This window comes from Dromiciops gliroides, chromosome 1 (genome assembly GCF_019393635.1).
Source record: "Dromiciops gliroides isolate mDroGli1 chromosome 1, mDroGli1.pri, whole genome shotgun sequence".
NCBI lineage: Eukaryota > Metazoa > Chordata > Mammalia > Microbiotheria > Microbiotheriidae > Dromiciops > Dromiciops gliroides.
This window is the reverse complement of record NC_057861.1, coordinates 759,925,165-759,947,463: the sequence shown is the minus strand read 5'-3', so window position 1 is coordinate 759,947,463 and position 22,299 is coordinate 759,925,165. Positions and strand designations below refer to the sequence as shown.

Here is a 22,299-nt window from a genome sequence, read left to right as displayed (position 1 = left end):
TCACTGAACCCTGTTTGCCTCAGTTTCCTCATCTGTCAAATGAGCGGGAGAAGGAAACAGCAAACTACTCCAGTAGCTTTGCCGAGACCGCCCCAAATGGGGACACGAAGAGACAGACACGCCCGACAACGACTGAACAAAGAATAAACGTAGGGTTTTCCAGGCCAACTGTGGCCACAAGATGCTTACGCGTGGCTCAGTGGCCCCCATTTCTGCTTGTGTTTGACGCCTCTGCTGGAGCGGGTCCAAAGGCCTCTCCCAGGATCCTGGCAGAGCTGGAGCTGCTCTGAGCCAAACACATTTTACACTGATACGGCAGTGGCAAAATGACCTGGCGCCGTCTGCACTTCAGGTCATTTCTGAGAAAAGAAAGTTGCAGATGGGACACAGGCAGGATTGACAAGTCATGGCAATGTCCAAGAGAATTCACGTCAAGGGCCAGGTCAAGTGACCAAGAAATGGTCAAGGCCTTCCTAGGAGAAGGGAGCACCACACCGCCCAACCGTGGGAGGGGCTGCTAAAATGCAGTCTGTGCTCTCTCCTCCTGCTACAACCCGTCAAATGCCGCGAAGGCAGGGATGATGCTCCTTGTGTGTGTGACAAACACTCCATCTCCCTTCCAGAGGGCGCAAAAGGCAAGGACTGGGCCGTGGGAAATGCCTGACAATCAGGGAATAGGAAGAGAAGAGAGCCATCATGGAACCCAGGAAGAGAATCAGCAGTTACAAAAATCGAGGCGGTCCAAAGGGGCTGAGAGAGGAAAGCCTCTCATATTCGAGAAGCCGGTCTACAGGGGACTGGCCCACATGAGCTCTGAGGTCCTTTCTAGCCAGACATCTGATGCTTCCACGGCCCCTTGACTCATTTTCAGAGCAATAACATACACACGTTCACGAAAGAATCCGTTCTGCGCCCCTTCCAGTGAGCGGCCCATCATAGGGGCCTTGAAGTTCAGAATGATAGGATAAGATGGCCATCGGCCCAGCAGGGAAGGCCTGAGAAGTCAAGGTCCTTGAACACAAGGCCGGCGAAGGGGGGGGGGGAGGGGCCGGGGGCGGAGCTTTGGACTTGAAACTTGGTGGGACTTAGGCTGCACAGGAATCAAACAAAGCTGTGAATCAACTCCCCCTCCCTCCTTGACCCAGAGAGACCAAGACAGCATAAAGGAATGTGGGTGGTTATCTTCCCCTCCACCTTGTTAGAGATGTTTGTATGTTTGTTCTTGTTAAACTTCTGAAGTAAACATTCTGTTGTAAAAGCTAATCTGAGTCCAAGTGGCTAAACGAAACTGGGGTTCTTGGACCCCTTAATATTGGAGAAACACAAATGGTAGGAGCTTAACAGAGACACAACAGGCCCCCGCCCCTCTTCCAGAGTCCCAAAGAGTCTGGAGGAAGGGGGGGAAATGTAATTGGCAGTGGGGTCCAGAGTAATGTTTGTTAGTGATGGGAGCTTCATCTAAAATAGAATTTGGGGGCAGCTAGGTGGCACAATGGATAAAGCACTGGCCCTAGATTCAGGAGCCGGCCTCAGACACTTAACACTTACTAGCTGTGTGACCCTGGGAAAGTCACTTAACCCTCACTGCCCTGCAAAAAAATTAAAAAAGAAAAAAAAAATAGAATTTGGCCCTTTGCATTAATAGGGAATCTTGGAATGAGTTCCTGCTGGGAGTTTTGCCCAGACCCCAGTGGGACGGCTTTATGCATGGAAGGAATCATGATTTTCCACGTAGGACAGCTTTCTCCTCTAAGAGAAGGGGTACTGCCTAGTTAAGCCCAGGTCCCAAGTCCCAGTGGGGAGAACTCCATGTGATTTGGAAAGCTACAAACAGGCCAGATGCCATACAAGATAGGAAGCCAATTTTCTTCGCCTTAGGTTTCCATCTTGGGTTGAGAAAGGCCGTTTGAGCTCCAAGTCAGGCACGTACTGAGCCAGCAGTGTTTGGGAATCACTCGGATTTTCTGTCTATACATATGGGGCCATAAATGACCGCAACAAGGACTGTTTGGAGAATCCTGCACTCTATGCCACTGGCAAAGTAAGGAAGAGGAGAGGTTGCTTACTCTGCCTCCCCAGAGGGCTGTTCTGATCAAGGACAAGGGCTGTGTCAAAATGCACCTTCCTACCTTTTCTCATGAGGGCTAAAAATGTGACAGGACTTTAAGACATGCCCTGATCACATATCATGGGAGACGCTTCACAGACCCGATTCTAGGAGAAGGCATTCTTTGTTGGCCTACTGTGGGCTTGGGAGCAGCCTCGTTACACCGGGTACACTTCTTTAACCCGACCTGAAGAACACACGCACAGGCTCTCTCTTTGCCGTGGGAGCACAGCAGAGATAGGCCATGCAGCAAACTGGGGGAAAAGCCGTTCCTTTCTCCCGAGGTTTTGTTGCCCCAAAGACCGGGCTTGGGGTTTGGGGCTGTTTTGCTGATCCTTTTCAGTTCTAAGTGCAGAGGGTGGGTTTGTCAACCCAGATCCCAAGCCAGAATGACCTTAGGACCCACGAGTCCAGGCCAGATGCTACAACCAGGGAAGGCCCTGGACCCAAGAGGAAGAGGAGGAATTGGATGTGAAATCCGGTGGGACGGAGGCTATGCAGGAATTGAGCTAAAAATCCCCCTTTCCTCCCAAGAGCCCAGAATATGTTGAGGGGAAGAATTATGTTCCCAAGGCATTGTTATATGTTTGCTCATGATACCTTTCAATATTCCTTTGTAAAAGGTAAAATCCCAAACTAAAAGCAAATAAGCCAACAAAAACCCCACAATCCGATTCAAAGAAGCATTTCTTAAACAACTACACTCTACATGGTAAGAGCAATCTGTGACATCCCAGACAGAAAGCCAGGCCCAGGGTTAGGGAGATCTGGGCTCCAGTGTCCCCTCTGGCTTTGTCACCTTGGACAGATCACTGAAGCTGTCAGTGCCCCAGGCAACAGACCATGGCGTGAAGAATGCTCATACAGAGAGATCCTCTTAGTAAGTTCCCAAACGCCAATGAAAACCACGGGACTGGGGCAGCTAGGTGGCACAGTGGATAGAGTACTGGCTCTGGAGTCAGGAGGACCTGAGTTCAAATCCAGCCTCAGATACTTGACAATTACTAGCTGTGTAACCCTGGGCAAGTCACTTCATTGCCTTACCCCCCAAAACAAACAAAAACAAAGAGAACAAATAAAAAAAACACCACAGAACTACACACCAAAAAACCACATTCAGCACTAGGGACAAACAAGCAGCCGCAAATGTCCTGGCCCTCACACTTCCCTTCTACTGAAATAAGGGAGAGGGAAGGTGGGAAGAAGTATACAGGCCCTTTGTACTAACCCCGGCATGGCCTGGGGTCATACGCCTGAAGGACCTAGTGCAGTCAACAAAAGAGAACTGAAGGCTAGTCTGTCCCAGGTCCTAAGGGACTCCCTGAGGACAGCCAGATGGCACAGTGGATAAAGCACTGGGCTTGGAGTCAGGAAAACACATCTCAATGAGTTCAAATCCAACTTCAGACACTTCCTAGCTATGTGACCCTGGGCAAGTCACTTAACTCTGTTGGCCTCAGTTTCCTCTTCTATAAAATGAGCTGGAGAAGAAAATGGCAAACCACTGCAGGATCTTTGCCAAGAACAGCCCAGAGGGGGTCACGGAGAGTCAGATAGGACTGAAAAACAACTGAACAACCATAACAAAGGGGTTCCCTGAAATATAAGCCATAGGCGTTTATCAATGGAATTTTTGCACATTCTGTCCCATCACTGGGTGTCCCGGAGAGAGCAGACACCTTTCTTCAGACTGTCCTGGGCTTAGCCCTCCAACTTCTCCCCACATACGGCCCTCTGAACAGTAACAGGAAAGACCAGCCGTGGCCCTCCCGCTCTAAGTGGAGACCTGACCAGGCACCCGCGGCCCCCTGAGCCACACCCAACATGCCCAGTGATGATCAGCAAGTCTCTGACTGGGCTAGATACAGAATGCTACCAAATGCAATGGCTTAGAAGCTTACAAAGCACGCAATGACAAGTGAAAATAACTTACTACTGCATGTAATACTGACGGGCGTACATCTGCTGCCACCAGAGCATCTGCAGGGGGCTGAAAGCAGGGTAGACGGGGAAGCCAGCTGGAAGAGCTTGTCCGGGAAACTGATGCCCAACGTTTCTAAAACACAAAATAGGGGGACACAAATCTCAGCTTTTTAGCAGGTTTATGGAGCACATGACACAACACAAAAGGCTCAGGTCGGGTCTGAGTGACTATCATCATCTGAGTCCAACAGTTTCAATGGAAACTAAGGAAAATCAATTCCTTAAAAATAGAGTTGGGAGGTAGCTAGGAGGCACAGTGGATAAAGCACCAGTCCTGGATTCAGGAGGACCTGAGTTCAAATCTGGCCTCAGACACTTGACACTTGCTAGCTGTGTGACCCTGGGCAAGTCACTTAACCTTCATTGTCATCCCCCCCCAAATAGAGTTGGTGAGCCCCCGCTGCTGTTACTGGGGTACAGAGAGTGAGGAAGAGTCCTTTCCTCTTCCAGCAATTCTCAACAAGGACCAGAGTTCCATTTTAAATCTGGAATGAAATCTGAATGCTTTTCAAGCTGACTATTGGGATCTTTTGGTCATACATCAGCTAACCCCCCCCATACTGTCCCTTGTAACAAAGACTGAAGAAGACAGGAAGCTCAGTTCAGCAAAACCAAATAACAAGTCGTTTGTATTTCAACTCACCATCCACAGCCCCCAATCTCTGCAAAGTGGGGAGAGGGAGGTCTCGTGAACAATCTCAGGTATTCTGAGCACACCGATTTTAAGCAATAACATCATATTCACACCTTTTGTCTGTACACAGCCTTCCCTTGCCAATATACTCCTCCCCCTCCCACAGAACCTACTATTATGACAAGAATAAAAAATTTAAAAAATCCAGTCCAATAAAACAGACACCAAAGAAATGAGCCTGTGAGCAGAGCTCTCCCCTCAGCCAGAAGGCAAAGGGAGATGCCTCCCACAAGGCAACTGCTTCTCCCGAGTCCATCCTGCTCCATCCTTCTTCTTCAGCTTCCACTGCTGTTGACGCTGCATCCATTCTTGTCCTGATGAGGCCTCCCTGGGCTCTGCTCCCAAGTCTCGAGGCACTTCTCTGGGGTGTCCTCTTTGCTCTTTCTTACAGGTCAGCAGGATTTCGTCAGATCAGTGGACCACAACAACAGGAAACAATTTTGTGCCCATTCCTTTGCTACCACAAAACAGGCTGCTAGTGGGCAGCGAGACTCTCTAAGTGACTTCGAAGTCCTTCTTCCTAGCAAAGGGAGCTCCAGGTCAAAGGGCACGCATGGTTGGATGAGAAAGGTCCCCAGGGATGATTTACCACTGTTAGTAACAAATCTGAGAGCAAACCAGTCAGCCACTGGCTACTGAAAACTCCACTGTGGGGCTGGGCATATACTGTCATGGGGAACTGAAGACTGATTACCATTCACACCAGTAAGAACTACCATGATTTACAGATTGCCAATTCTCTGAATCTAAAAATATACCTCGAGTATTGCTCTGCTCAAGTACTGGCTGGGTGTGGCTCCCTTCTGTGGAGGGAAAAGGAGAAGAGGGAAGGGGAGGGGGAGAAGGAGAGAGGACAAGGAAAGGGAAGGGGGAGGGGAAGGGGGGGAAAGAGGAGGGAAAAACCTAGAAAAGGAGGAAGGGGAAGCTCTAGGTGCACATCAAACAACTCTGCAATTTCTCCTCTTTTCCTTTTTGGCACCACTACTGGCCCATAGTTTGTATAAATGATGCCAAATCCCCTCTCAACTTTCCTCACTCGGGGCATGGGGGTGAGGGTGTGTGTAAAAGCTGATTACTTCTGAAATTACTCCATGTTCATGTTTTAAACACCACCCCCACCCCCACCCCTCTTCTTTCCCCCGTTTTTCTCACTGCCTCTTAATGGTGGCCTTCTGGAGACAACCTTAGCCATCAAATCCATGGCAGAAAGTTGAGGCCAGAAGCGGGGGGAGGCACGCCGGTGCACTGTTGCCGGAGCTGTGAATTGGTAAAGGTGACTCTGGAATGAGACAACTAAAGAGACTAAGATGTTCATGCTGGCAGCTCTTGTGATCAAGATCAGCCAGCAAGCACTTATTAAACACCTGCTCTGTACTGGGCACCATGCCAAGTGCTAGGGACACAAGGAAAGGCAAGCAACCACAAAAACCCCAGTTCCTGTTCTCGGGAAGCTCCAAGTCTCATGGAGAAGGATAAATTCATGATCCCCATCAGAAGGAAAGGCACTAGAATAAAGAAGGACCAGGAGACCCAGAAATGGCAGGGAACCCGACTGTGCTATCCAAAATGACGACAACAAAGATCGCCGGGGTCTGAGGCGATATCCACAATGACTGCACCAAATGGAAAGCCCCCCCCCCAAGCACCACAAGCAGACGTCACAAACATACAAAGAGCCCTCTCCCTCCTGCTGCAGCGACGAGAGGGCCCGGAGGGCAGGCGAGCTGCACATATTTTCAAACTTTTCCAATGTATTATTCCATTTGATCAATTATTTTCTCTTTTCTTTCCTGTTAGGTGGGCTGGCTCTCTGGGGGCAGAAAGGGACAGACAGATCCTGAGGAAATTTTGGTGATTAAAAAACTCCCCAAAGATAATAATAAATTTCTTCTAAAAGGTTCAAGCCAAGCTATGCCAAAGGCTTGGCATGATCCTGTTGGTTAGCACTGGCTTCAAGCCCCACCCTGACTGCAGACCTGGGCCATCCCCAGGGCCTTAGTTACAAGGCCCTCGTGGTTTCCCGTCATATTACATGGGAAGACAACAGTGACGTGCTGGCATAAGATTGTCTCTCTCAACAGGGATCTGAATCAAGTATGAGTCATTAGGGAACAATTCAATTCTCTCTGTGTTCCCAGCTCTGAAGGAACACAAACGGGCATAAAAAACCCCCACATGCCTCCCAGGGTGGTTGTGAGGCCCAAATGAGACAATCGCTGTAAAGCACTCAGCACAGTGCCTGGCGCTATATAAATGCTAGTTTAATGCTACCAGTCTTTGTTAGATGAATTCATCTCTGACCAGGAACCTGTCAACCCTGGTTCTAAGCTAGGGCCCAGAAGTAAATAAGTAGAAAAGAAAAGCATTTATTAAGGCAAAGAAAGGATTGTGCTGAATCCTCAGGGCTCAAGCAGAAGAGCAAGAACAGGACGGCGCTCGCTGGAGCTCCCACACTGACGGGCCAGATGACACGGCTAGACGAGTCAGCAGGGGGCACAGTGTATAACAGAGCACTGGCCCCCCAAGACAGCGCGTGCAAGTGGCCCATATATTCTGCAGAGCAATCTGCCAGAAATGACAAGAAACTATATGCGCCCTTTGAACTAAAGATACCACTCCTAGGTATCAAGGAGAGGGGAAACCCATGACACACAAGAACGTGTATAGCTATATTCTACTTGTTGGAGCAGGAACTGGAAACTGTGGGGATCCCCATTAACTTGGGAGTGACTAAACACAGTCTGGTATACAGATGTAATAGCACAGTCCTGTGCCGTAAGACATGATGATGGGGCTGGTTCCAGAGAAAACAGGGAAGACTTGTAGGAAGTGAGCAGAACCAGGAGAAAAAGGGATACAGAAAGAACCGTGTAGCTTTCAGAACGCTGATCATGATTCCAGAGGCCTGAGAGAGGACGTACTCCAGATACAGCGTGAGACGTGAGCTTTGGGACATGACCAATGAGGGAGTTCATTTTGCTTAGCTATATCCATAGAGATATATACGGGTGTAGAACTAGAACCACAGTGACATCTCTCTCTCTCTATTACACATATAAAAATCTATATTACGTCTATATATCTATACCTCTATCAATCTGTCTGTCTAGAAGAAGATGATTTTTTCCCTCCTTTCTGAGGGGGCAACAGGGTGAAAGAAAAAACAAATTCTCGTTAATGGTGGGGGGTGGGGTTGAAAAGGAAAAACATAAACCCCAAGGACAGCTAGTCCGCCATCAGCCACACTCACTGATTCTTCCTCTAGTCCTCAGCAGCTTAGCTCTTATCCAACAGCTCCCATGTACCAGTTACCTGACCACGTGGCACATCTACCTCCTCAGAGCAAGCAGCTCCCTCCCCCTTAGGAAGAGCCTCCAAAAGCATCTCTCGGGGCAGCTGGGTGGCGCAGTGGATAGAGCACCGGCCCTGGATTCAGGAGGACCTGAGTTCAAATCTGGCCTCAGATACTTAACACTTAACTAGCTGTGTGACCCTGGGCAAGTCACTTAACCCCCATTGCCTCACCAAAAAAAAAAAAAAAAGAAAACCCAAAAGCATCTCTCACTGGTCCTCTGAACTGATCTATGGCATCTGGCTTGAATTCCTATGGGTGGTCTTCTTCTTCCCCCTTCCTAGGTCTTTACCATCTCCTTCCAGGTGTGCTCCAACCTTGGCAAGAGCCCATCACTCTTAGGTACATGGTCCATGAATCTAAACCCAGTTCTCAGACATCTGAACCAACTGCTCCCTTCTCACACCTGCCTCTCCTTTCCGCAAGCTCTCCCTTCAGGCCAACAACCAGGACAAAACATCGCTCACACCTGCTAACGTGAGTTGGCTCTGAGAAGGCAGGAAGCCCCTGTCCTGTTCTCACGAGTCCAGCCGTGGCTGCCTTGGTACCGGGCCGCGGGCAGGGAGATGCCAACCTTCATGACTTTCCTCCGTCCTCTGCAGTCTTGGATGGTCAGGAAGCTGATGGTGACCCCTTTGCTGCTCTGCAGACCCACCTACCCCTTCAGTGGGAAAAGCCTTCGATCCAGTGGAGAGCTGCTCCAGCTTTCCTGCCTTCTACAGGCACACCCAATGACCCTCCAAGCTCCTGGCTCCGGACACAAGCCCCTCTGCTCTTTGACTCTTTTTCTTCTTGAACTATCTTGTCGGCAGCTGCTTCTCGGGTTCCGTGGACTTCAAAGAGCAGTAACAAACCCAAGAGAAACCCAGGAAATGGCCACGCTGGCTGTAGAGATCATTCTGGCCCACATATGCCCCCAACTGCTGCCCCCGAGCTGGGGGCTTGAGAATAGGCCCTGACCTCTGGCTGACGGGGCAGGGAACCTTTCCTGGCGCTGGGTCACCCTGGGAGCAGGAAGCTACATCGGACTTCTTGGACAACCTCCCCACCAGGTGATCTCACCGTCACACAAATACTGGCCAGGTGAGGGGCTGACATGCTTTCGTCACCCATCTTGTTCTGGGGTTTTTCCCCTACATTTGACAGATAAACCATAAAATAATTCTCAAAGTATAACAATTTTGGTGCTTGAATCATTGTACATAAACCACAAACATCATAAAGGGCCTATCACTGTCACAGGGCGTGCTCTGGCCCTTGCCTTCCCAAGTGGGTGTGAGGGGGGTGTGTGAGCACAGCATGAGTTCACCTCCTGTAACTCACCTACTATGTGCAAGGCAGTGGGGCATGCTAGTCTCCATGTTCACATGCCCTGGAGTCAGGTCCTGCCTATGGCCCCTACAGGCCAGGAGACCTGGGCACAGTCCCAAGCCATGCCCAAAGACTAAGCTGTTGAAGAGATGTGGCTCAGCCTTGGCAGATGCCACTTCCTCACTTGGGAGTCCCCTACATAACGAGCATTTATACATCCCTCTAAAACTTTAAAACAGGCTAAATAAAAGCCTGCTTCCTTCCTTCAAATTTCAAAGTGCTTTAAAAACACCATCTCAGGGGCAGCTGGGTGGTGCAGTGGATAAAGCACCGGCCCTGGATTCAGGAAGACCTGAGTTCAAATCCAGCCTCAAACACTTGACACTTACTAGCTGTGTGACCCTGGACAAGTCACTTAACCCTCATTGCCCCACAAAAACAAAAACATCATCTCATTTTACCCTCACAAAAATGAGACCAGTAGAAGGGAGGTGACTTGCCCAGGGTCACCCAGTCAACACTGAGGCCAGATCTGAACACAGACCTAGATGACTCCAGCTGCTAGCAACCTCACATGAATTATGTCCAAGATGTACAGAGTCGACACCAAGACAGAACCTCCACAGTCCAGGGCTGGCTCTAGGGCGATGTGCGCCCTCCACGGGCCAAAACGAAGAGACGTTCAAAGGCCAAACCACACGTCACTTACCCCTGCATCACGTATGGGAGCTGAAGGCTTTGCTCGGGATCGGCTGGGGCTTGGGGTGAACTGCGGTACCTCAGTCCTTCGGAGCCAGAACTGGCCGTGGTAGCCAAAGTCTCTTGACTTGAAGATGGAGTTGATGATCCTGAATTATCCGAACTCTGAAAATACAATGTGGATTTTTCCAAGTAAGTTTGTTTCAGAGCAATCCTAGGGACTGAGTTATGTTCCAACAGTTACACCCGAGTGCTAAATAACCCTAAACAAGGTCTTCATCATGGAGGCTGAAGCTGGGGAAGGAGGAAGGATTCTCATTCACAAGAACTATCTGTGACCAGCTCAAGGTCAGTCACTGGGGCTGGACCCCAGTCAGGAAGATGGAGCCGTGACCTGGGGAGGGGCAAGGGCTGCAAACTGCCTTCAGGGTCCGACCTCAAACCACACAGAGAAGCAGGGAGGAGCACAGAGTGGCGCCTTGCATACTTCCTGGCACCTAGGTGCCTAACGAGTGCCTGCCTGCCCAATCATAGAAATGTCTGTCTAGGGGGTCCCTCTCCACATGTGCCCCCAACAGAACACAGGCATGAGATGATGGGAAGAGCTGACGATGGTACCAGCCACGTTTTGTTGTGCCCACTGAGGAGACACGAGGCAGGACAAACATACCATGGCAGCACAAGGGTGTGGTTTGGAAGGAAGGAGCGAGCAAAGAGGGAGCCAGGTGTGATGGTGGGGGTGGGGAGGGTCCCATGGCACTTCCACATGGTGGGTATTCCCCAGGGCATGAAGGTGGGAGCTCGTGAGCAATGGGGACCACCAGGTCATCTAGTTCTTGCTGTTTGCACTGCCGCTGTGCCCCCTGGCTCTTACTCCGATGGGCCTCCATTCATCTAAGTCTAGCTCACCCTTAAAGCCCAGGGATAGTCCATGACACTCACAAAGCCCATCTCATTTATCCTGGGCAGCTACTGAAAACACAGTGCATGCCCAGGGCCTGAGGAAAGTGAATGTCTTGGCAAGCCAGGCCATGGACACCACAAGCTCCCATTGCTTCCCCATTCTCTCAGTGCCCAGAAGCCCAGGATGGTGGGAGCCTGGCATTCAGCAGTTATGGAGTTAACAGGTAGATGGGTGAGGGGGCCGCGGCTGAGGCTGGGGGGAATCAGGTGATCAGGGCAGCTTCCCCAGCACCTTGGACTTTGGCAGCATTGAGATGACCACTTTACCAGTCTGTGTACCATGACAGTGGTCTCTTTGAAGGCCCAGCCTCAGTTCTTTCCACAGTCGGATGTTAGGGCAGTTCCTCTGTTTGAGGCAGAAAACGCCCTGATGAGAAGCAAGCTGTTTGGGGTGCACCACATCCCCCATTACAGGGCGGAAGGACCACCATGTTCAGACTCCAAAAGGGAAGACAACGGTCATCCCACCAACTGAAAGTCATTCTGAGCTGGGCCAAGTGTGGAAAGAAAACTTGTCCAAGAGCCTGAATGAGTCGCTGAGGACTGCCTCACTTAGTAGGACGTCTGCTGCCTGAAGAAAAGCTAAGGGACTACTCGGAGGCCAAGAAGTCTTTCCACAAGGAAGGAGGTCAGTGCTCTACAAAGCAGCATGTGCCTTATCTAGGTCTGGCAGGGCAGTGAGCAGCCCAGCACAAGGATCAGAGAGAAGGGAAGCTTATGGCAACCAAGCAGAGGAGAAAGCACTGGCTCCCAAGTCTGAAGACCCTAACTAGGTGAGTGACCGTGGGCAAGTCACTTCCCCTCATCTATAGGATAAAGGGCTCCACAGTCCACAGACTGCCAGCTCTACACTCCTCCTGGATCTGGCCCCTGGTCCCCCTAGACCAGGACTTGGGAGGGGGGAAGGAAAGAGCTGGCATGCTTCATTAATGGAGACACTCACCAACCAAGAAGGGAAAAAAAGAAGCCAGGGAAGGGGGTGGGAGGGTGCGGCCTCTTTAGCATGGGTCACATGGGATCGTGGCAGCCTCAACAGCTGCTAGCCAAGCTCTGGTGTCTCCAGTCACAGATTGGTGGCAATTCAGGGAATTCCCCTGGTGGGCCAGAAAGTCACTACACTGAGCTGACAGACCAGGAGCCACTGGGACTGCAAGGGCATCCTCAGAGTCCTGGGGAGGGGCTTGAGGGACCCTCTAATCTGACGATCTCACTTCCCAGAGGAGGGACTGCAGCCCAGGGGGCAGGGGATGGTCTCAAGCTACGAAGCCAGCAATCGAGTCCAAGGCTTTTCTTCCCCACCCCCAGCTGCAGCCTCCTGGCTTGAAGGATGGACAAGTCTCTGCCAGGGTTAGGAGGCAGAACCAGCAAATCTGTGCTCCACGGCCCTGGAGGTATCAAAGGAACAGAAGGAAGTCTGGCCAAGAGGAATGACAGAGAGTGCCTAGGAGGGATGCACTGAGGCAAAGCTAAGGCCTCGGGAGAAGGCATCAGCCACACAGGGTGGGCCCTAAATGGCTCCTTGCTGAGTTACCCAAGGAGTTGGCGGAACCCCTCATCCTCCAGGAAAAGGAGGGGGAAGGCAGGCCTGGAGAGGAGAATTATCAGCTTCATATCTAAGAAGGCAGGAGGACAGTGACTGATCCTGGCATCCTTGAGAAGGAGGGAATAAGAGAGAGCGCCAGGTGAGCTCCCGGTGGCCAAGCGGGGCGGCTGTGAGGAGTCTCTCCCTGTCTGGGTTCGATGCTGCCCTGGGCACCGCTGGCAGTCCTAGGGACAGAATTCCGCCTCTTCAAAGCCCTTCAGTATTCTCCTGGGTGTGTCTGGAGGACCCCAAAGGAACAGCGGGCAAAGATCCAGACATGATAACAATACTCCCAAAAAGGAAGAGTGAATGGAAACGCACCTTCACTGAAGGGAGGGCTGCCCCTTCGGAGCCAGACTTCTCTTCTGGGACTAATGCAAACAGAAGACCAGGCCTCCCAAGGGAGAAGCTCTTAGGTAACAATTTCCTACTCCTGTCAGATTTGGGCACCCAGCCCCACTCCAAAAATGTCTGTGTGTAAATTTGCTTTTAATCAAAGCAAATGAAAATTAATCCTAGTTTAGGAATTTCATTAGCCCCCCTGAGTTCATCTGAAACAACGTTGGCAGCACCAAACCAGAGAGTGGAACAACCCGACCTAAGTTCATAAGGACACAGAGTGTTCCTTATTGGGGCAAACACTGCCCTTCTTACAACAAGGCAGGTTAACATTCAAAAATAAACCCAGGCCCTTGGATCTCCCCCAATTCAGCCTATAATAAGCTAAGTATTAACTAAGTGTTGAACGATTAAACACCTACTGTGAAACCAGAGCTGTGGACCCCCGCCCCACTCCACTGAAAGCATTAAAAAGCATGACCTCGGGGCAGCTAGGTGGGGCAGTGGGTAGAGCACCGGCCCTAGAGTCAGGAGGACCTGAGTTCAAATCCGGCCTCAGACACTTAACACTTACTAGCTGTGTGACCCTGGGCAAGTCACTTAACCAAGGAAAGGAAAAGGAAAAGGAAAAGGAAAAGGAAAAGGAAAAGGAAAAGGAAAAGGAAAGGAAAGGAAAGAAAAGGAAGAAAAATTCATTAAGAGTTGAATGCATCTTCCTCTATGATTAGGGGGCAGCTAGGTGGCACAGTAGATAAAGCAATGGCTTCGGATTCAGGAGGACCTGAGTTCAAATCCAGCCTCAGACACTTGACACTAGCTGTGAGCCCCTAGGCAAGTCACTTAACCCTCATTGCCCCGCAAAAAAAAATAAATAAAAATAAAATAAATGCTTGCTGACTTGTTTAAAAAAAAAAAAAAAGGCATGACCTCTGCTCTCCCACCTCAGCCAGTCAGTAAGCATTTACCAAGCCCCTATCCTGTGGCAGGCCCCAGAGATATGAAGACAAGACACAAAATGGTCCCTGCCCTCCAGATGTTTATCTTCTCTTGGAGGAAAAAAGCAGGTCCATAGACAAGCATACAGTGAGTAAATATCAAGAAATGTTGGGGGGCTGAGTACTTCTTCCAACTAGGGAAATGAGGAAAGGCTTCTTGCAAAGGCTGCCCCCAGCCGTGCTGGGAAGGATTGCCCATGATCCAATTCTGTTTTCAGGAATTGGGTTGATGAAAAACAAGCGCCTTCTTGCCCACTCCCCCCGCACCCCACCCCCTGCAGGCCAAACACTCACATAACTGCTGATGGAGGTCAATGCTTCCTCACTGCCTCTCCGGCTGCTGGGTTGTGGGGAACTGGGAGGAGTTCGAGAAGCACAGACTAGATGGACCATATGATATTCATCTTGCTAAAATGAAATAAAGCGGAGGTCACCAAGCAATCTTCAGAAGCCTGTTATCCAAAAGGTCGGCAGGCAGGCAAGAGCAGCCAAGTGACCAGAGCGGCTCTTCCTGCCTTCCGAGGCTCTCGCAGGGCCTTCCTGGGCAGGACTGAGTCCTGGCGCTGCAGCACCGTGACCGGTAGGTCCTCTGAACTTCTGAAGAGGTTCTGCCGTGTCTCCAAACAGGACTGTGGCTTCACATGCCACGCAGCTTAAGAGCGAGCACTGCTACTAACTGGGCCAAAGGAAATCGGTGGTTTCAACATTAGAAACGCTTCCAGGCCCTGAAAATCAAAGCTGACATCGTAATTGTCCCTTTGGAGGGTACGCACACTCCAATCACACAAGCAATACATGTAAACTCGAATTAGGAAAGAAGTTCAAATGACTTCAGTTTGAAATGAACTTCTCTGGACTTTAGTTGGCAGGAGGTCACTTGGAGACAGAGGCTGCCATGAGCCTGAACTAGAAATCCCTTGGGGTGTGCTACAAAACTATAACTTGAACATAATACTCAAGAGTATTCAAAGTTTCCCTCACTTGAACAGGGAAAAAAAATCTAGACTGATGAGAGTCCAGATGGTAAGGCAGGGCAGCGCCTGAGGGAGGCAGAAAGACCGCTAACCTTGGAAGCAATGAAACAAGAGACAAAGGGGACCACTCAAAAGAAAAAAAAAAGGAAAAAAGAGCCAATGAGAGAAAGAATGAGAATAAAGAAGGAAGCAGAGAAATGGTGGGTGCAAACAGTCACAAAGGATGGCAGGGAGAGAAGAGCTGGGAATGGGGGGGGGGTCTGCTGCTGGGGGAGGGGGGAGACAAGCTCTAAAAGGCCGTGAGGTCTTGCCAAGGCCTGAGCCTCAGAGTTGGGCCATGGGGAAGGGGGGAGTTTGGAGTCAGAGCACCTGGGGGCCAATCCCGGATTCCCTGTGTGCCCAGAGGCAGCTCACTTAATGTTGGGGGCTGGGCGGCTACTGAGGTCCCTCCCAGCTACAGAGCTGGGATCCTTTCCCACAGAATCAGTACTACAGGGTGTGAGTGGCCATTGGAGCCCCTAAGTATCCCAGCCACCACCATGCCTATGCTCTCATCCTCTGATACAGGGGTGGATAGAGAAGGTCACCGGCGTTGAAGGTAGGAAGTTCCCTTTCACGCCAAGAGTCTCGGGAGCCACAGGTCAGCCCTCCATGGTCACCACAAATATAAGATATTTGGGAGTCTCAAACCAGGAGTTACACAAAGTACTTACTAATCTCTCTCTTAGCTTATCCACCATGTTACTGTTAAGGGCCAAATTAGAAAGTCTAACTCGGGTAATGACTAATGAGATTTTACTTTAATTTCTACCTATATTCGGCACCATGGAGTTGTCTCAGTCTCCCTCATTGGTCACGTGGAGAAATTAGATAAGGTAGTTTGTTTGAGCAGAGCAATGTAAATTCATCACCAGTCAAAAAACCATGCCCCACAACGGGAAAAAGGACACTTTTTTATACCCACATATATGTGAATATATACATATGTAGTAATCCCATTCCACAGATGGCTATCAGATGCAGATCTTGCTGACAAGCTAGCAGCTTCTTCTTATATCTTCAAGAAGGCTCTTCATACTCACCACATTATCCTAAAGGAATCATTTCAGATTCTTCAAAAATGAGAAACAAAGCTGGAAACCTATTCATATTCAGAACATGACCACTTTCAAAAAGAAATGTATTAACAAACTTATCAAATAGTATTGGAGGACCTTACTTTTCTGAGAATATCTTTCAGCTGCAGATGGTCAGGAAGCAGTCTGCCAGAGTACACCAGTCTTTGATCCTTTGTAGACTACAAGATGGACAAAGAGAAGGATTCAGCTTTTTCTAACTGCACAACTTTACATATGGGAATAACATCCTTAGCTTCATGTTCAACAAAATCCCTTCACTCTCACAGTATTAGAAAATTGGCAGATACAGGCATAGCCTAGCACCATTAACTGGCTATGCACTTGCGCGCGCGCGCGCGCACACACACACACACGCACACAGTTGAGAGAATGACGGTAGCAGCATTAGAGCCACAGAAAAAACACTGAGCAGGCCTGTCAGAAGTGCTTCAGAGCTGAGTTCAAAACATGAAGATAGGGTGTAGTTAAAATGTTTGAATGACTTTACTGAAAAAGACACCAGGGCAAGGAATTGGAAATTATGGGGCTGCCCATCAACTGGGGAACAGCTAAACAAGTTGTGGTATACGAATGTAATGGAATACTACTGTGCTGTAAGAAACAATGTGCAAGCAGATTTCAGAGAAACCTGGAAGGAGTTACATGAACCGATGCTGAGTGAGATGAGCAGAACCAGGAGAACATTGTACACAGTATCAACAACATTGTGTGTTGATCAACTATGATAGACTTGACTCTTCTCAGCAATACAATGGTCTAAGATAGTTCCAAAGGACTCATGATGGAAAATGCTCTCCAAATCCAGGAAAAAAAAAAAGAACTGTGGAATATAGATGCAGATTGAACCATACTGTTTCTATTGTTTATGTTGTTGTTTTTCTTTTTTGAGGTTTTTCCTTTTTGCTCTGACTCTTCTCTCATTACATGGTTAATGCAGAAATATCTTTAATACACATATAACCTATATCAGATTACTTGTTGTCTTGCGGAGGGAGAAAAATTTCAAACTGTAAATCTTATAAAAACAAATGTTGCAAACTATCTCTACATGTAACTGGAAAATAATAAAATACTTTTATGGGGGAAAAAAAGACACCAGGGTCAAGGCAATGTTATGTGGGACATGCTCATATAATGCCATTATTCTGTCATTTCAAGACAAATTTCAAAAATATGCTGACAGCTAACAACAACAACGATGGTAGCTGGCATTCCTACTGTGCCTCCCATGTACCAGGTACTGTGCCAAGTGCTTTTAAATAGGGTCTCATTTGATCCTCACAATAATCCTGTCAAGTAGGTGCTTTTTTAAACTAAAAAGTGATCCCGGGCAGCTAGGTGGCGCAGTGGATAGAGCAGTGGCCCTGGCATCAGGAGTACCTGAGTTCAAATCCAGCCTCAGACACTTAACACTTACTAGCTGTGTGACCCTGGGCAAGTCATTTAACCCCAATTGCCTCACTAAAAAACAAAACAAAAACAAAACAAAACAAAAGTGATCCCCATTTTTCAGGTGAGGAAACTGAAGCAAACAGAGGCTATGTGACTTGCCCAAGGTCACACAGCTGGTAAGTGTCTGAGGCTGGATTTGAACTCCTCTCCCCAGCCCCAAACCCAGCACTCCAGTACAAATACATCCTAGCTAGAGATGCTTCGACAATTTCAGCCACACAGATGTCAACTAAAAGCACGAGGAAACCGTCCTTCTCACCTACACTGAAGAAGGGAATGCTCATTAACAAAATGAGGCTCCAACCCAAAGTGGGTAGAGCAGGTGACAGGTAAAGTGGGAAGGTATTTGAAGTTGGGCTCCCTTGAAAAATCCTCAAGCTACACGCTCAGGTTCTTTTCTCCATTAGGATCAGAGACAACGAATCTCAGCAATGCCTGGAGCACAACTCACTTTGTTTTCATTTGCTCTTCAGTTTAACTACACAAATGAGACACTGGAAATGACACGACTGTGGTCTACCCTTCACTGACCCCATCCTACATACATGCTTAGTCTCATACATTTTTACGGGGAATATAATTAGGGATGAGCTGAAAAAAGTCACCAAGAACTAGATAGAGATGGCATGTCAGAGATGATGATACCAAATCAGTTTATAATCCATATTTTCACTTCTATTTGTTTTACACAGCTCCTCTCCCTCCCTCAATCTTTTCTTTTCTTTTTCTTCAGTGAGGCAATCGGGGTTAAGTGACTTGCCCAGGGTCACACAGCTTAAGTGTTAAGTGTCTGAGGCCGGATTTGAACTCAGGTCCTCCAGACTCCAGGGCTGGTGCTCTATCCACTGCGACACCTAGCTGCCCCTCCCTCAATCTTTTCAAAAATTAGCATCATAATAAAAGAGTTTCAGGAGGAGAAGGGTCATACCACACTAACTTTTCCTTTCCTTTTCTTTTTTTGGACAGGGGACTAGACATTACAGCATTGTGGCAGACATAGAATCACTAGATTCACCAAGCTTTTAATAAGTCTCTCATGCTACTCTCTGTGGACAATCTGGAGAGCTTTAGCACAGCACAGTTACATGGAACTGGACCGGGTTACATGACCAGACCCAAAGAATAATCGTGAGTGGAGACTGACATCAGTTTGGGAGGGCTCCTGGAGTACTCCGGGGGTCTCTCTCCTTGCCCCTAGGCCATATATGGCTTATCAGGAAGCCCCAGAAGAGATACCTGGAAAGTCTGAAGGTGACACAGAGCTGGGAGGGTTAGACAACAGGATAAGGAGACTGAAAGATGTGGACAGCATCTGCCTGGGGGCCAGTGGAAGATGCTGAAATCCAATCTGACGGCAAAGGGGGGGGGGGGCGCACATGACTAGACCACAGCTCCTATAAACAAGAGCTCGAGGGGTTAGAAGATGAGCAGTTTACAATGTAACCCAATGGCCAATATCACACTGGGCTGCACTAGATAGTGTCCATTGTCCCATCTAACCCTCAGATCCTCCGAATGCGCCCAATCTAACCTGAAAAGCAAGAACAGTTTTGTTTTTTTCAGCATGAGAGGAAGAGTGGTAGCCTGGAGAGAGGGGCAGCCTCGGCCTCTGGGTCAGAAAGGCCTGGGTTCAGGTTCTGCCTTTGATACAAAGTGGCCTGGCCTGGGGATTGAGGCACTAAGAATGCCAATGACAAATAACCGCTGATCTGCCCCGGGGTAGGGATCTGTACACCAGAACATAAAGACTCCATGATCGTCTCTACTGCAAAGGAAGGTAATGGGCAGTAAATGCTCACAAACACAATGCCTGCCCTCAAGGATCATCCACTCCCTCTGGGAGCCAACGGGTCTGGAGGACATCCATCATACACATCCCCAGAGAGAAGGTGCCTGTGGGAGAGAGCCCTGGGGCAGGTGAGGAGGAAAGGAGGCTTCTGGAGACCTGGTGCTTGAGCTGAATCCAGAAGGAAAGCAGGGGTGAAGGCTGTGAAATCCAGGCAGGGAAGCAGCGCAGACAATGACCCAAAGACAGACAAAAAGCCCATCCCCCAGCCTGAAGAGCTCCCAATGCTTAAGTCTGAGGAATGGCAGGTTCAGGAACAGAATAGCTCGTGTACCAAGACTGCACAGGGGGCCAAACACCAGCCTGTGAAGAGCCCAGGGCTCTGTCAGGAGCCTTGGCCTGCAAGTCTAAGGCAAATGGGACAATTCACTGCCCCAGGGCTTTCTGTTCCTCAATTGGTTCCTGTGAGGCACCTTTTTGTGATGACAGAAATAAAGGCCATCCCATCCCCAATGCCACACTGTCCGATGTGGGCCTGGACAAAAGAGGAGGCGACAGACATGCCACCCCAAGATTTTATTTTTTCTTTTCTATTTTCTCGGCATAAAACTCTAGGGTTGGGGCATGAGCCAGAAACAAACTGACCCCTTTGGGTTAGGGCCTAAGGACCTCATCTGGTGTGTTAGCCCAGGGTTGCTGGGGGGAGGCTGGTCGACAGTACCACACTCTCTAAACCAGAATTTGGGGGGACTTAGCCTGGGCGGGGCACAGAGGATTAACAGGCCGCCCCCCAGTTGGCCAAAAGAATAGCATTATATCGCATGAACAAAACATTATCCCAAGTTATTGGGCTTCCTTGTACTTGGCAGATGCTCAACGGAGATCACAGAGAACAAAACATAGGCAGCAGACCGAGACAAGAACAACTACTAGAGTCAACATTTCTCACTGCAGGGCCAACCTGCAAGCTGTAAGGGGAATAAAGTTTCTATTTAATTTTTTAAAATTCCATTCATTTCAAAGATGTTTCTGAAGCTACAGCACCCAAACTCGGCCCCCATCGCGGTCTGCTGCTCCTGACCCATTCGGTCTCCAAGCAAATCCGCAGCACTTTCCTAAACATGGGTCCAGCTGCCTCCCAGAGTCTCAGAATCTCAGTGGGGGAAGAGTGGGCAGCCTCCCCACCCACCCTCCTCCAGGAAGGAGGCACCTGCAGCCTGCTGGGACAGCTCTCATCTGTGGAGTGACATTCAGCTCCACGAGGCCACATCTCTTCTCTGGAGCTGTGAACACCATGTAGGTGGAGATGGCTGATATACCCTCAGTATCTACAGCTCCTTCAGTTCATGGTGGCCACGGCTCTGCCCACCTCTGAACCTTGCCAGCTTATCAATGTCCTCCCAGAACTTAAACAACCCTCCAGAAGTAGGCAGAGCAGAGAGACTCAGCTCTGGATCCCTTCCAGGAAGCCCTCTGAGCCTCTCTCAAGGCATCCAAGGTCATGGGCCAAATCCAATGGCTTCAGCCCAAGATGGCAGCCTACTACAACCACGGATCTCCTCCTGGCAATCTGCTAAAAATGCTATCCCTCATCTTGGGTTTGCCAAATAGATTTCTTAGACTGTTGCTATCCCTGGCATTCTGAGTTGCTACCTGTTGAAGGGAAAAGCAACTTCTAACCTTTTCACATCACCCCCAGGCACACGTCAGCCCTATCCATCATCCCCAGACCAGGTTCTTCTCTGCCCTCTGGAGACCCCAACTCAACACCTCCTCCCTTCCTCCTAGCTTTCTTCATGAAAGGCACACAGCCTGCTCTTTTGCCAGGGATGCTCTTCCTCCTCCCCAGCCCCCAGCATACAGGCCAGGAGGATGAAAAGGTATAGGTCTTGTTTTTCCTTTCACATCGCAATAGTCCCTTTGCCTCCATGGCTTTCCCAGTTTTCTACTTCTCTTATAACCCTGGTTACTTTGGTGACTCTTAAGAGTCTTTTGAATAGCCTTTATTTACCCCTCTCCTATACCCTTCACACCATTCCCTCCTCTCTCCCCGCCCTCTTGTCATTGCCAATCTTCCTTATCCACTGGTTCCTTCCAACCTACCTAGAAACACACCCTGGGTCTCCAAGATGCTTTTGTTCTTCCTCCAAGATCCTTTTGAACAAAACTTTCCCTTGACCCGGCCACCCCCACAGCTCAGTCTGCGGCTCAGAATCAGCTTCCTGGCGACTTCCTCTAGCCTCCTAACTAGCCCAGACCTGCTCTCGCCACAGCCATCAAGGCCCCTCTCTAGGAAAACTAACTGGCTCAGTTCTGTCCAGCGCCCAGTGGGTCTCTGCTCCTCTAGAACACAGCCCTCTCAGCTTTCTCTTGTTCGTCAGGCTCCTTTCCTGAATTTTTTGTTCCCTAAACACCAGCACCCATTCCCCCCCAGCCCCAGCCCAGCTCTGCTCTTCTTCCCCTTGTGGCTCTTGGTAGAAATTCAAAGCAGCAGAGTGAAAAAAAGGCCTCATGGTGCAGTGGAATGCTGAACCTGGAGTCAGGAAGACCTGGTTCAAATCCTCCCCTGACACTTCCAAGCTGCAAGGCCCACCATGTTACTTAGCCTGCATATACCTCAGGTCCCTCAACTGTAAAATAAAACTAAAAGGATCTCCAGCTGCTATCTTACAGAATTGTTGTGAGGCTCCACTGAGAATCATGTCAAGCAGAGGGGCCCCGTGTACCAGAATTTGGTTAAAAGTCACTGGGCAACAAAGGGAGGTAAAGCTGTGCATGCCCTTTGACCCAGCAATACCACTTTGGGGTCTTTTCCCAAAGAAATCATGGAAGGGGGAAGGGACCCACATGTACAAAAATATTTATAGCTGCTCTTTACATGGTGGCAAGGAATTGGAAGTTGAGGGGATGCCCATCCATTGGG

General features: G+C 49.3%; 1 protein-coding gene across 2 annotated transcripts in view; it reads right to left on the bottom strand.

Annotated features, from left to right (window-relative positions):
* HERPUD2 (HERPUD family member 2) overlaps positions 1 to 22,299 on the bottom strand; it is a 36,378-nt gene that overhangs the window by 5,716 nt on the left and 8,363 nt on the right. The window contains exons 2-5 of one of the 2 annotated variants that reach the window (XM_043968649.1): positions 16,219 to 16,296; positions 14,320 to 14,433; positions 10,157 to 10,311; positions 4,041 to 4,163 (exon numbers count right to left, since the gene is read on the bottom strand). In XM_043968649.1, coding sequence (XP_043824584.1) covers positions 4,041 to 4,163; positions 10,157 to 10,311; positions 14,320 to 14,433; positions 16,219 to 16,296 — 470 coding nt within the window. The remainder of the gene's footprint in view (positions 1 to 4,040; positions 4,164 to 10,156; positions 10,312 to 14,319; positions 14,434 to 16,218; positions 16,297 to 22,299) is intronic. The other variant, XM_043968654.1, reaches the window with a different exon arrangement.